Source organism: Xenopus laevis, chromosome 4L (assembly GCF_017654675.1).
Source record: "Xenopus laevis strain J_2021 chromosome 4L, Xenopus_laevis_v10.1, whole genome shotgun sequence".
Classification (NCBI taxonomy): Eukaryota; Metazoa; Chordata; class Amphibia; order Anura; family Pipidae; genus Xenopus; species Xenopus laevis.
Window position 1 is genome coordinate 105,314,890 of NC_054377.1, and position 15,966 is coordinate 105,330,855.

The 15,966-nt window shown below is 36.3% G+C and overlaps 1 protein-coding gene across 1 annotated transcript; it reads left to right on the top strand.

Annotated features, from left to right (window-relative positions):
* Positions 1-28: 28 nt before the first annotated feature.
* On the top strand, positions 29-15,966 carry rtca.L (RNA 3'-terminal phosphate cyclase; the record flags this gene model as incomplete). The annotated part of the gene is given in 13 exon segments (NM_001092565.1): positions 29-90; positions 1,093-1,173; positions 1,539-1,639; positions 3,048-3,191; positions 3,633-3,756; positions 5,077-5,135; positions 5,488-5,629; positions 7,693-7,817; positions 8,221-8,279; positions 8,769-8,863; positions 15,186-15,290; positions 15,632-15,771; positions 15,798-15,966. Coding segments are annotated over 11 exon segments (1,098 nt in total). The 3' UTR covers positions 15,725-15,771; positions 15,798-15,966.

Genomic DNA, 15,966 nt, shown 5'->3' on the forward strand with positions numbered 1-15,966 from the left:
TGGAGCCGGGTGCATGCTGGGAAGAAGTGCTGTCAGGAGAACTCAGTCATACAGCTCCGGTGGGCGCGGCAATTGTTGCCAGTTCTAGCGGTGCGAGTACTGTCATTTTTCCTTTGCAGTTGAAATGAAATATATTGTAATAGGGGACACACCCGGCTTGCCTGTTTCCTGCTTCTTTTGAGCTGTCCTTGTAAGGATTCTGGGAGATGTAGTTCTTCAAAAGTTGGAGGGTGACGAGCTGAACTGTAACTCTTACATGTAGCATAGTATCAGATATCGCTGACAAGATTCTAGTAACTCTAGCGTTGCCACCTTAACCCATTTCATACCAGATACAAATAGAATACATATGCTAAGAGGCTGATTGTCCAGTCTGCCCAGAGACAGGAGAAACACTGGGTTTATTTTGGCCTCCTGTTATATTAGTCATTGACAAGGAAGCAGGGCAGACAGGCTGCAGTTAGGATAGAGCAGCATGGGGATTGGTCAAGTTAAAGCAGATCCCCAACCATAGTTTGCTTAGAGAAATAAAACTGAATTCTAAGCAACTTTCCTACATACAGTTATTCCCAGTAGTTTTCAAGTTATTTGATAATGCAATTGCAAGCAGGTTTTTTCCCCTCTTTCTGTTCTCTGCTTCTAGTTTTTAAAAGAACGGACAGAAGTCGGTTCTCTGCCAGGCCTGTTAATCAGCTGACTTCTGCTACATTGTTTCAGGCGTCAGAATCAGCAGTGGAGATGATGATTCCTTGTAACATCGCTGATTTAAACTCGCTTACGCAGTTGTCAGGGCAGAGATTAGCAGGTTCTTGTATTCAAATACAGTGTTTTAGATATGTATGAATATATCACAAAGTACCTGTTAAATGATCTGTAAGCTTGACCCAAAAGCAGGTCCAAGGATAGTGGTAACACTAAATTCAAGAGAGTCACATGGCCTACTCAATACAATGTCCTTGTATTGGTACACAAGTTACAAAGATAATATAGATAAACTAAAAATGTGGTTCAATCCCCTATGGGACTTTATCAGGGAAATGATGGTAATTAAAAATCCAACATGTTTTATAAAACAGTGTCGTCTTTATACAGGTAACCAGCAAGCGCTGTGTGCCTGTCAGAATGGCAGGGGAAGGGGAAACCGTGGATATAGATGGGAGCATCATGGAAGGGGTGAGTAATCCACTTGTACTTGTGTGGGACACTAATAACTCCACTGTGAATATGCTCCAGTGCAGCTGGCTAGAAAGTGCACTAGCAGTGTCTAGAAATAACAATAGATTTTTATCTGTAGTAAGAATTGTCTGTGCTTAGTGGCAAGCAGCACTTCATTATTGTGTGTTAGTCATGTCAACAAAGTATGGAATAAGCACTGCAGTTTATATAAGAAGGTACAACTTTATGCCAGGGTAGGACGTTGTAGTGTGGTGGGTTTTTGTGAGTACAGGTTGTCCTCTTCCAGTGTATAATAGACACTCATTAAAGATTGTTATCTTTGTCTACATGCCAACTTGCTAAGCCTTCTCCTCTCTTTCTAGGGTGGTCAGATCCTTCGCATCTGCGCTGCTCTTGGGTGTCTGCTGGGTAAACGGTTACATGTTCATCAGATCCGAGCTGGTCGGAGTACACCAGGCTTAAGGTTAGGCTGCTTTTTACCTTATTCCTTACCAGGCTGCAATTGGGGAGGGACAGAAGGTACTGAATTCACGGACCCTGTGGCAGAGGGAGACCCTAACATGGAAATGTGCAATTCACGGACCCTGTGGCAGAGGGAGACCGTAACATGGAAAAGTGCAATTCATGGGCTGCAAAAGGGGTGGGGATTTTTTTGGACCGCAGGTGGGGATTTGTCATAATTGAGGAGTAGCTAGGGCAGCTCAGATGCTTGCCTGTGTTTGGACAATTTCTTTCCACTGGGGCTCTTGTTACAAAATGAGACTATATAAAGCAAACGTAAAATGCGGTACCAATGTAGAAAACAAATGTTGTAAACAGTCTTTCACCAATATTATGTAGAAACAAACCAGCAGCACACTGATTGTAGTGAAATAAGTGAGATTGTTGTTTATTTAGCCATGTACATACAAGGTAAGGGCAACGTTTCGGACCCCACTGGGCCCTTTATCAAGCCTATAAAGAACTTGATAAACGGCCCAGTTTGGAAACGTTGCCCTTACCTTGTATGTACATAAGTAAAGAACAATCTCACTTATTTCACTACAATGAGTGTGCTGCTGGTTTGTTTCTACATTGTATGCTAGACCTGTTGGGAAAGAAAAGGTCATCCAGATTAAGCACCCCTTAACCGGGTTGCATTTGAAGGGTTGAGCACTCCAAATTCTACACATTTTCACCAATTTTATAACATGGCCCAGGTGCCCCAGCCCCTCAGCAAGGGGTGCAAAAAAACTGTATACTCCAACCAATGAAAACAAAGGGGCATTAGGCACTTAAAAAAAACTTTAACCAAAAAATTAAGTTAAAAAATGAAAAAAGTTTATTTGAACAACTTCTTTATTGCCTTACGTGCTTTGTACTCCATGAGCACTTAATCCTAGGCTAAATGAGATCAATAGGAAATCACTATTTATACAAACATCCACCAATAAAAACATAGGGAAAAAAAGAGAATACCCATTTTACTTGTTGCGAGGGCCCATGGCCCACATTCCAAGGAGTCCACATGATCTTTGGGCTAATAATATGGGGCTGAAGGAAAGCAGGGGCCAGACTTGTAGTACCCGCATGCTTTTTCAGCCTGCACCATCTCCCCACAAGCCTCCAGTATCTGTCCTCTCCCACTCTAGCCTTCCAAAGTTCTGACTAATGCATGTATAGGGTGTGATGGCACAGCAGACTCATCATTTGGGGGTCCTGGCATAATTTATTTCCAACACAACTCGTAGAAAGGAATTTCTCACTATAAGATAAACTTAAACCGGAAATAGACACAAGCCTATCCCCACCAACCTTAGTTTCTGTTTCTCTTATACCAGTATTCTCAATATTCAGTAGTGCTACATGCTTTCTCTGCTTTATCTCCCTAGACCACAACATCTCTCTGGGCTGCAAACTGTCCGTGACTTATGTGGTGGAAAGCTGGAGAAAGCAGAAATTGGTTCCACTGAGATAGAATTTGCTCCTGGAAAAATCAAAGGTGGAACATTAACTGCTGATCCAAAGACAGCCGGGTGAACATGCTTTAACAAATGTATTGTATAATGCTTTATGGAAAGGTGACTGCATCAGTATCTTGAAGGAGAAAAAAAAATTAGAAATACACAAAACGTCTTCAACCTTAAGTTATAAAGCTTTTAGGAAGTGCCTCCCAGGTACCTTTGTGACTTTCATAAATGTTCCTTTATCGTTTTGAATATCTGGCATGCCAAAACTGAGCACCGGATTGCACTTGATCCCAACTAAGATATTATGATTCCATGTTGAAGGCAACCCTGTTGGGTTTATTTAATGTTTGAATGATTTTTTAGTAGGTATAGGGATCCAAATTATGTAAAGACTGCTTATCTGGAAAACCACAGGTCCCGAGCATTCTGGATAACAGGTCCCATACCTGTATAACCCTTTATCACTCTTCCTCATATTTTATTCTTTTCCTCCATTTCGGTCCCTAGGAGTGTGTGCTTGTTGCTGCAAGTCTCTCTGCCTTGTGTACTCTTTGCTGAGTCTCCAACTGAACTGATCCTGAAAGGAGGGACTAATGCGGAGATGGCTCCACAGATCGACTACACAACAATGGTGATCAGCGGTTTATAGTTATATACTCACACACTGAAATGCATAATATGCACATATTAGAAAGCATCAATACCATGTGTACTCACATCTATACCACTGGTGCATGTGTGTGTATATTTAATGTTTCTAATAGCACAAATCAATCAAACACAGAGCAATGGGCCCCTCAGTCTATTTCCAAACTAGAATCATACTTGTTCACTATTCATCAATATAGGATATTCACTCATACAATTTGTACTTAAAGTGGATCTGTCACCTAGACATAAAAAGCTCTCTAATAAAAGTCCTTTTCAAATTAAACATGAAATCCATATTCTTTTTTTTTTTTTTATTAAAGCTTCATAGCTGTTAAAAATCTCAGCTGTCAATCAAATATTGCCGGCCCCTCCTCTATGCCTTAGGCATAGAGGTGGGGCAAGCAATTACTTTCACTTTCCATTCAGTACTTCCTAGATGTCACTGCTTTCCCCACATTCCCCTGTTCTCTTAACTATATAATTGTGCAACCAGGGCATGGGGATGGACATCAGGTTCCCCATTCTGGTGCACAAACAAGATTTTGAGATGATGCAAGGCTTGTCTTAATAACAGTGTCCACAAAATGGCTCCTGTCTGTTTGCTATAATTATGAATTCCCAGACTGATGGAAACAAGATTCAAATAATCTATACAGTGTAATTAAAGTAAATATTGCTTGACTAACATGATAAAATAGGATTTGGTCCCCTTTAAAATTTTCACTCAGTATTGAAATTCTTCTTCTTTATACGCACAAGTATGCACAAAGGACAATAAGCTATGCTTGTAAGGGCCTTTCACAAGCAGTAATGGAAATGTTTTTCCACCTGACAAGCCTTTTCTGCTTCAGAGATACTGATCTATTTCTAGCTGTTGTATTGTTTCTACTTCACAGTGTTGAATAGAAGTTGCTGTGCTGTTTACAAAGAAATAATGGTAAACCTAATAAAAGAGCTCTACTGTACACTCATATTGCATGTAACGTAACAATTGAAACACAGTAATACTAATGCATAATTAAACATATTCAGTGGACTGGGGACAAGGTAGGGTTGGCCCATTCTTCCATTATCTGCATGTAATGCACAGAACCTACGTAACCAAAATAATGATAATCAGGTAAATGTAGGTTCATTAGTTACATGTTAAATTACACCAGTCTGTAGGCACATGTCACATATTCATCTTATTATACTCAGTGGAAAAGTCAACATTGTATGTATCTGTACTGTAAATAAAGATTATGTTTAGCATATATTTCCCAAAGTTTCATATTAATACTGTCCTCTTCTATTGCAGGTATTTAAACCCATTGTAGAACATTTCTCCTTTAAACTGGACTGTGACATCAAACGAAGGTAATCATGGGCTGTACTTAGCACTGTAGCACTTTATTACATTGCATTGATAATTTTAAGCACATATACCCAGTTATTATTAATTTGTTGAGTCTATGTTCCACCATATGAACAAAGCCATGGAAGACGGTGACCTAGTGCCATGAAAGTAACTGAAAAATCCAGGTAATGGTTCTGAGTAGCTTAGTTGTAATGCAGAGCAACCTTGTTATAGACCTTCCAGGTGACTAACCATTTACCTGTCGCTTCTTCCTGTGGGGCTAGCATTGTGCATATGCATAAGCTTTTATTAGGTACAAGAAATGACATATTGCATGGACCAAGTTCTTAGTTTCTCTCTTGTCTCTTCTAGGGGTTATTATCCTCGTGGAGGTGGGGAGATACTTGTCAAGGTGTCCCCTGTCAAGCACTTAAACCCAATTAATCTGGTTGATCGAGGCTCAGTTACTAAAATCTATGGCCGGGCCTTTGTAGCTGGGGTTTTGCCTTATAAGGTGAGTGTAATACATGCATTGTATCAATATTATGTAAGAGTTCTGTGATATGTATATGCAGTGAGATAGCAGGTGCACATCAAAGCAACATTTGAATTTCTTTCATATTAATACAATTATTTATATCATTTTATGTAGGAGTAGAAATAATATCGTAAGCTGGGAACATTTGATTCTAAGATATGAGTGATGGAACTGTTATTTACATATGCAGTGGCCAGATCAGAATAAATAATGATGTTGCATCTGTTGTATGCCAATTTCTTGGTGCCACACCATACATCAGAGTTCATGAAGGTTACGGTTTGCCTTTGCATGACTTCGTTTTCTGAAGTCGCCCGAAGTTGGCAACTCTGAATGTAATTAGGCAACATTTCATTTCATTAATGTATAGAAAAAAAATATTTTTAAAAGGCTACAAACACGTTTCGTAGAAATTTCTCCACTTCCTCACGGATAGGTGTACAGGCAGCTGCTTTATGTGTTTAAGGCCTCAACAGAAACCTAGTGTGATGATATGGTGCTGCTTGATGACACTATCACTGGGTTTCTATTGGGCATATTTGGGCAAGATGTACCAAAGGTGACAAGTGGTTTTCATTCAACTTAAAGGGGTTGTTCACCTTTGAGATAACTTTTAGTTTGACGTAGAGATTGATATTCTGAGACAATTTGCAATTGGTTTTCATTTTTTAATATTTGTACACTTTACAATTTCAGCAATCTGGTTGCTAGGATCCAATTTACCCTAGCAATCATGCATTGATTCGAATAAGAGACTGGAATATGAATAGGAGAGGGTGTAGCCTTACAAAGCATTTGTTTTTAGAAGGGGTCAGTGACCCCCATTTGAAAGCTGGAAAGAGTGAGAAGAAGAAGGCAAATAATGCAAAAACTATAAAAAAAATAAAATAAAATAATGAAGACTAATTGAAAAGTTGCTTAGAATTGGCCATTCTATAACATACTAAAAGTTAACTTAAAGGTGAACCGCCCTTTTAATCGAGGGCAGCATAGACGGTGTTAGGCGTTTCTTTGCTGGCAGTAAATACTCTCACTCTTTTTACAAGTCTACCAAACACTTATAGCATATTTGTCTTTAAATTTTTGGATATCCTTCTGCAGTCGTCTGCTGTGGAACGTGCAATAATACTTAAAGGGTTTTGAAACCCAAAATAAAATTTTGCCTAATGAAAAAAAAAATGATTAGTAGCAGTAGTAAGTCAGCTAGTTTAAATTTCTTGAAATATTACAATAAAAATAAGGTGGTTGTACCACATTTTGGTCAAAATATTTTTGTCCTTGCTGGTCTCTGTAGAGCTCCAGAGTAAAGGGTAAGTGAACATGGTTCCACTTCTCAGATAGCCGTAATACACATTGTTGCTAGCCTTAACGTATTTTATTAACCACATGTACATATTCATTATAAGTATATAATACACAAAAGCCATGAATATATTGTAAATTATATCCTTATAAACGGTGAGTACTGATGTAGTTTGTCACATGACTCACTGAAACTTGTGTATTATCATAAGTAAAGTATCCCTGTTGCAAAATATGAGGATATTAGAAGTTACCTCGGAGTTACATGACCTGTATAAAAACAGGTCTTTGGACTCATGTCTTTATATGGTCCTTAAACTCCTCGGTAACTTATAATATCCTTATGATTTACAAGAGGGGGTACTCTATTCACTATATTATTACTGTTGTACAAACACGTAACACATAATTTTATAATATATCTATTTAAATATATCCTGCTATTTGCAAAAACATGCAAAACACAAAAGGCAGAATTAAATATTTGCCTTGTATTACAGAGAGAAAGCCTTTCTTGATGACAATGCCATTATATCTCATATTATCTCCAAATAATGCATTAGTAACTTGCAGTCTGTTTTACATATAACACAATATTTAAAAACTACATGGATGAAGAATTGTATGTGCAATAACCAAATACTGCCCTGTATAAATATTATTGTCTTGTTTGTATTTTAAAAGTTTCACCTTATATGGCTGATTTAAATCTTGTGTAATTGTTTTTTGTTTCCCAGATGGCAAAGGACATGGCTTCAGCAGCAGTGAGGTGTATTCGCAGCGAACTCAGAGACCTACATGTAAATATTCAAGCTGTACAGGAACCTAAAGACACAGCTGTTGCAAATGGCAGTGGCATCATGTAAGTTGGTTTGTGGCTTGGTGACGATGCTCTTGCTGGCAACATACATGTAGATCAGAATCACAACCAGTATGAAGCTTACTCTAAGTATCCAAACAACTCTTTTAATTAGTGAAACCCAATTCTGACAGGTTTATAACACATGTAACTCTGATAAGAGTTAGTGGATTTTTATAATAATGACAGTTGCCCTTTAACTTTTAGGGAGTTATGCTATAAAAGGCTTTACATTTGCCTAGGTACAGTGACCCATAGCAGCTAATCAATAGAATTTACTGGTCATCTGTTTAAAAGTATCTTAATGGTTGCTATTGGTTACTGCACTTCTGCAAACTTGTATTACTTTTTTTTGACTTCGTGAAGTTGTGTGATGTTAAACATATAATATTCTGTCTTCAAATAGCATTGTTGCAGAGACATCCACCGGCTGTTTATTTGCAGGGTCTGCTCTGGGTAAAAAAGGTAACCTGTCACTTCATGTGTTACCCATATACAGTATGTACTGTGTTTTTTCTGTGGTTTGTAATAAAAAGGTATAGAATATTACAGTAGGAAAGGGTTACAACTTGGTTATTATGTGCTTGCAGAGAAAGGCTGAAAGGCTGATACACTCCTGTTCTTCACCTACCATTTTTCCATTGTCATTGCTTTTCTGTTTCATTTTCATCTTCTTCTGAGAAGAACTATGTAAACTGTTCTAATTTGATACATTAGTTGATATATTTCTTAATTTTGGCCCTTTTGAGCAAAATTCCTGAGTTTCATGAATGTTAGATGTTGATAGAACAGCTGCTAATGTTTCACAGATGCTGCTGAGAAATGTATCAACTGACCAAAAATAAAAAATGAAAAGCAACCCAAAAAACGATTTATTTTTGATGTACTGTCCAAAAACAACTGAACTGAAAGTGTTTGAAAGTTGAACAACCCCTTTAATCTCTTTGCTCTTAGGGGTTACTACTGATCGAGTAGGAATGGAGGCTGCTGAGATTCTTCTTCGGAACCTGCGCCATGGAGGCTGTGTGGATGAGTATCTTCAGGATCAGGTAAAAGAGGGTGAATAGAAATGTATATGTATATGTATATCAGTTATCCAGAAAGCTTCAATTTATGGGAAGGCCATCTCCCGAAGAACATTTTAAAACATATATTTTTTCTCTGTAATTATAAAACAGTACCTTGTACTTGATCCCAACTAAGATATAATTAAGCCCTGTTGACGGCAAAACAATCCTATTGGGTTTAATAACGTAGAGATCCAAATTACTGAAAGACCCCTTATGCAGAAAACTCTAGGTCATTCTGTATAACAGAATGCCATACTTGTATAATGCATGAAAGAGTGAAGTGATGCCATGAGCTTTAGAAATTGCTAGAGCAAAAAAATGCATTGGTTTATGTTCCCAAGACTAAAAATACTGTACAGAAAGAAGATCTCTGTCTCAGTGAGGCTACTATATATTTTTATATATATACATCCAAGGGATGCCAGCACTCGCAAAAAACTGTTTGGATGCCTTTATTATAGGGTTATGGAGTAACGTTTTGGCCCCTCCAGGGCCTTTCTCAAAGTACCCAACAAACCGTGAAATTGACTTTAATACAAATACTGGCGGGAAAAACAGCAATGATGACATACATGCATCGTCACAAGACCAGCGACTCTCATTTAAACATCGCACTGAAGTTGTAATATATAATCCATAAAATTAAAACTTGCTGATATGTACATTTAAATGCTACGTGTCAAGATGTATCATAATATCAGGTAAGATTAAAAACAAAGCAAAATGCAACACTGTTATCTTTATGGCAACTTTGTAACAGTCATATACATAATTATATTCTACCTAAAAAACGTTGTTGCTGATGTGCTAAAAAATTGAGAAGATATTTAAAATTGGCCCTTGGTAAACATCTCCTGACCATAAAATTCAATAATGATCTACATTATCATTATTTGTCAACTGAAATTACAATAACTACCTTACATATATATTTCCGAACTAAGTTATATTAAGTGGCACTATCCAAATGACTATACCCCTCGGGTGATCAAATTTCTATATTTTAATATTTTTAGCTTTTTAACATGTTATTCATATTTTTATTTAAGTACCATAGGTGCCAGTAGGTGCTCCTCTCACAAATATCAGTTAGAATAATTTATCCCCTTAATGTATTGACTAATTGATTGGCAGTTACATATGTTCCATTAATCAACCCATTTAATATAACTAAGTTCGGAGGTAGTTATTGTAATTTCAGTTGACAAATGATAATGTAGATAATTATTGCATTTTATTGTCAGGAGATGCATACTGAGGGCCAATTTTAAATACCTTCTAAATTTTTTAGCACATTAGCAACATGGGCAACAATGTTTTTTAGGTAGGGTATAATTACATTATGTATGTGACTGGTACAATGTTGCCATAAAGATAAGTGTTGCATTTTGCTTTGTTTTGAATCTTACCTGATATGATACATCTTGACACGTAGCATTTAAATGTACATATTAGTAAATTTTAATTTTATGGATTATATATTATAACTTCAGTGCGATGTTTAAATGAGTCGCTGGTCTTGTGACGATGCATGTACTTCATCATTGCTGTTTTTCCCACCAGTATGTGTATTTAAGACAATTTCACTGTTTGTTGGGTACTTTGAGTATCAAGGATCGAATTTCGAAGTAAAAAAACTTCGAAATTCAACCATCGAATGTATGGTCAATGTATTTTTTCCAGTGAAAACGGCCTTATTCGATCGAAGTACGATCAAAGTAAAATTGTACGATCTAAGGATTTAACCCTTCGAATCGAATGATTCAAAGGATTTTTCAAAAAAAAAAACCTTTGACTTCTCAACTTGCCCAAAAGCCTCAGATAGGTTCATAGGCTAAACAGCAATTCGGCAGGTTTAAGGTGGCAAAGTGTCTAAGTCGAAGTTTTTTAAAGAGACGGTACTTCGATTTTTGAGTGGTCGAATTTTCTAAGGTTTTTCATTTCGAATTGAAGTCTTAGTCGAATTTGGCCTATTAGATGATCGAAGTACCCAAAAACGAAGTTTTTTAATTCGAAAATTCACTTTGACCTTTGATAAATCTGCCCCATAGAGATAAAAGTAGGAGAGGAGGAAGTACAGTAATAGCACTTCTGAGTTGTCAGTGCTGAATAATAATGCAGGATAATGGTTTTGGGCAGAATGCTTTGGGCATAGGAGTTTGATTAGAATTTAGAGGAAGCAAATGGCAGCAGGGTGTGGGTGTCAGCAGTCAGTGGAGAAACATTAAGAGCAGATCGTGTTGCCAATTTTAAGCTAATGGGAAGGAAGATGAAAGCTGACTCTGACATGACGTTCAGAATACTCTAGTGCACAATTTGTGTCTGGGAACCACAAGCTCTGGTGCTGTGCAGCATGTTTTCTAGATAACTGTTCAGATGCGCAGTGCTAAGAAGTGAATATTTTCTGTCCATTATAGAATGTCATATTAACAATTCACAAGGTAATACATTAAACTTCGTTTCTTTAAAGTGTGTTAACATTGTAAAATGGATTAATTTTTCTAATGTTATGTTTTCAGCCTTTATAAGTTATTATTTTAAATGTATCATATATATATATATATATATATATATTTATAAATCTACCAGTAATCATGCTATATTAAATCTATGAAATATAAACATTGTACATTTTGTAGATTACATGTTAGGGTTGGAAACATCACAAAGAAAGGCAATTAAATGAACAAAAGTAGATAGAATTAAAGGGGTAGATAACCTTTTAATTAAAGGAAAACTATACCCCCAAAATGAATACTTAAGCAACATATAGTTTATATCAAATTGAATGACATATTAAAGAATCTTACCAAACTGGAATATATATTTACATAAATATTGCCCTTTTACATCTCTTGCCTTGAACCACCATTTCGTGACTCTATCTGTGCTGCCTCAGAGATCACCTGACCAGAAATACTACAACACTAACTGTAACAGGAAGAAGTGACGAAGCAAAAGGCAGAACTCTGTCTGTTAATTGGCTCATGTGACCTTACATGTGGTTTGTATGTGTACACAGTGAATCTTACGATCTCAGGGGGCGGCCCTTATTTTTTAAAATGGCAATTTTCTATTTATGATTACCCAATGGCACATACTACTAAAAAAGTATATTATTATGATAATGGTTCATTTACATGAAGCAGGGTTTTACACATGAGCTGTTTTACTCAGTATCTTTTAATAGAGACCTACATTGTTTGGGGGGTATAGTTTTCCTTTAATTGTTGTGATTTAGGCAGTGATATTCTGAGACAGTTGTGAAGTAGTCTTGATTTTCTTTTTTGTGATTTGTGAATTATATAACTTTTTCTGGCTAGTCCAACATAGTCTAGCGACCAGGCAGTGATTAGAAAAACAGATTTGAAGCAGAATAAGAGAGACCTTGTATAGAAAGATAAGTAGTAAGTTATAACAATATGATTGTAGTCTAACAGAGCAATATTATTTTTACTACGGGCGGTCATGGACCCCCATTAAAAACTGTAAAGGATCAAAAGAGGAAGCCAAATAAAAAAAAAAAAAAAAAACATTCAGTAACATACTAAGTAACTTAAAGGAGGAGTACCACATTCATTGTAGAAGGAACTAGGTTTGCTTTCCTTAGAATAAGATATAATTTATGTGCAGATAATGACATATCCTTATGCATTAAAGGAATTGTTCAGTGTAAAAATAAAAACTGGGTAAATAGATAGGCTGTGCAAAATAAAAAATGTTTCTAATATAGTTAGTTAGCCAAAAATGTAATGTATAAAGGCTGGAGTGATTTCATGTATAACACGTCAGTCACAACACTACTTTTCAGCTCTCTTGGTTTACACTGACTGGTTACCCTGGTTACCAGGCAGTAACCAATCAGAGACTTGAGGGGGGGCCACATGGGTCATATCTGTTGCTTTTGAATCTGAGCTGAATGCTGAGGGTCAATTACAAACTCACTGAACAGAAATGTACCATGTGGCCCCCCTTCAAGTCGCTGACTAGCTCAGAGTTATAGAGCTGAAAAGCAGGAAGTTGGATTCTGCCTGTTTTATTATACATCAAATCACTCCAGCCTTTATATATTACATTTTTGGCTAACTAACTATATTAGATAGATCTTGATGCTGAATACATTTACAAACCGCACAGCTGGAATATTTCTGTTACATGTATGGAAGACAACAAACAAAGCATAAAATACATACCTGAATGTGATGGGGTGGGAATGTACTATTATTTTAACTTTGTAAGACTTTTACACCCAAAGTGCTTGAAGTGATGAGTCCCGCAAATGCAAATGTGATCTCCAGACTCTGGAAATAATGGTTATATTCATCTTGTTGAATACAGTATTTATCTTATATCTTGATGTGAAAGTTATAATATCATAATAGTATAAATGTAAAAAGCCAGATAAAATTAGATTTACACGTCTACTAAAAAATAATATTGGGTGAAATATATCCTTAAATTAGTTATATGTAAGGTGCAAAGATATGTTTGACTGCTTAGACACTGCGCCATGGAGTATGGAGTGTGGATGAGTATCTTCAGGACCAGCTAAAAGAGGTGAATAGAACTGTATTTGTATACATCTATGGAATCCGTTATCCACAAAGCTCAGAACATATTTTCTTGTTTCTCTGTTATTAGAAAACAGTACCTTGTACTTGTTCCCAACTAAAATATAATTAATCCCTGTTAGGGGCAAAATAATCCTATTGAGATCCAAATTACGGAAAGACCTCTTATGCAGAAAACCCTACGTCATTCTGGATAACAGGTGCCATACTTGTATAATGCAAGAAAGAGTGAAGTGATCCCATGAGCCTTAGAAATTGCTAGAGCAAAAAAATGCAAAATGCATTGGTTTATATTCCCAAGATCTAGAAATACTGTAGTGTGAGTGAGGCAAATATATATATATATATATATATATATATAGACCAAAAATACTATACAAAAACCGCACTCACAGGACTTTATACAGGTGCAAAAAAGATCTATTTATTTTTTACGACGTTTCGGCTTCTATTACTGAAGCCTTTCTCAAGGCTTCAGTAATAGAAAGGCTTCAGTAATAGAAGCCGAAACGTTGTAAAAAATAAATAGATCTTTTTTGCACCTGTATAAAGTCCTGTGAGTGCGGTTTTTGTATAGTATTTTTGGTCTACATAATCTTTGATTACTGCACCCAGGCAGCTGTTTTTTCATGCATGAGTGCTCCAGTTTTGTGAGAATATATATATATATATATATATATATATATATATATATATATATATATATATATATATATATATATATATATATATACACACACAGTATATTTCACTCAAGAAGTTGCACTCACAGGACTTACAAAAATAAAGATTAATTTATTGAAGACAAAAACTTTTTTTTTAAATATATACTGTATATAATATAATATATTTGGAGTGGGGGTAAGTACAGTAATAGCACTTCTGAGTCAGCAAATAATAATAATGCAGAATAATGGTTTTGGGCAGAATGCTTTGGGTGTAGGAGTTTGATTAGAATTTAGAGGAAGCAAATGGCAGCAGAGTGTGGGTGTCAAAATAATAAAGTCAGATAAAATCAGATTTACACGTCTACTAAAAAATAATATTGGGTGAAATATATCCTTATATTAGTTATATGTAAAATGCAAAGCTATGTTTGACTGCTTAGACACTTGTCCCTTCAAATTAGTGCTTGCCAGCCTTTTTTTTAAATTGTCACTTGAAGGTTCAACCTTTGGTCATGGAACCCCTTTGAAGGTCAAACCTTTGTCTAGGGCCCCTTATTTCATGAAATGGGTATATATGTAGTTAAATAGTTCAGTTGAGCTTTCAAGTGTATCTAGGTGAACAAGTGGTCATTCTACCCAATACCTGGTCTAACTGGTCTTCCACAGTCCATTAGTGTGAAATATAGACATCAGAATTCACTTCAGAGTTTCATAAACTATGTAAAAGCACGTGGCCTGCAGCTGCATGCTTTTAAATGCGGATAGGACTCTACACTGGCTTTGGATACCCTTATATTGCACAGTTGGCAGTGCAATATCCTTATACGGTATGTTAGTTGAGAAATGAATGGATAAAACCTATACTCTAAACCAACTCTGCTTCATGTACCCATATGCTTCACATACAGGTTTGACTATAATAATTTGGAATGTGTTTATTTGTATCAGTTCATGAAATCCTGAGTTGGCTTCTAATATACTTACACGTAAACATGTTTCAGTAGGGTTATAGAGTAATATACTTTTTTCTGATAATAGTCTGCATTTTTCTTTGTCTTGCAGCTGATTATATTTATGGCTCTAGCTGATGGAATCTCTCAGATCAAGACAGGACCTCTGACCCTGCACACACAAACTGCTATCCATTTTGCAGAGCAGCTTACTAAGGTACAGTAGGACCATAACCTGGAGCATAGTTTATATAGCTGATTTTATATGCACTGCCACACCCTGTTGTCAAAGATTGTTTTCAAGAACAGTCTGGGATATAAAAGAAAATACATTAAAAAGCAACTTAACTGTAGGATATCTATATGTGAGATCTATACGCAGGGACAAAACTGTTAAAATTGCACATTTTTATGATTGAATAGCAGAATGTTGGTACAAAGAACTTCAATTGTTCCGGCAACCATTATATATCTTGGTGCTCATTGAATATTCAGTTATCTCAACAAGCAGTAACTGTGTTGAATAATAACACCACTTATTCCTTTCAATCCTGACAGGCCAAGTTTACAGTAAAGAAGTGTGAAGAGGCAAATACAGACTGTAATATAATTGAATGCCAAGGTATTGGCTTCAAGAACATGAATATATGAGACTGAGAGGTCAGTGAAAGACTGCAGAAGTGAGAAAAAGGCCATCAGCTGGAGTCTAAAGGCACAAAATATGGCATGTGAATGGTGGTATTCTAAAAACACATTCTACCGACGTTTTTTTTCTGTCTAAATGTCAATTGGCTTGTTTGCATGAAAACACATTTTAGTTAATTCATCTGCAGTGTGATAAAACTGCACAAACACACGCTTTTGCACAGCCCAATAAAAAAGTGTGAAATAAA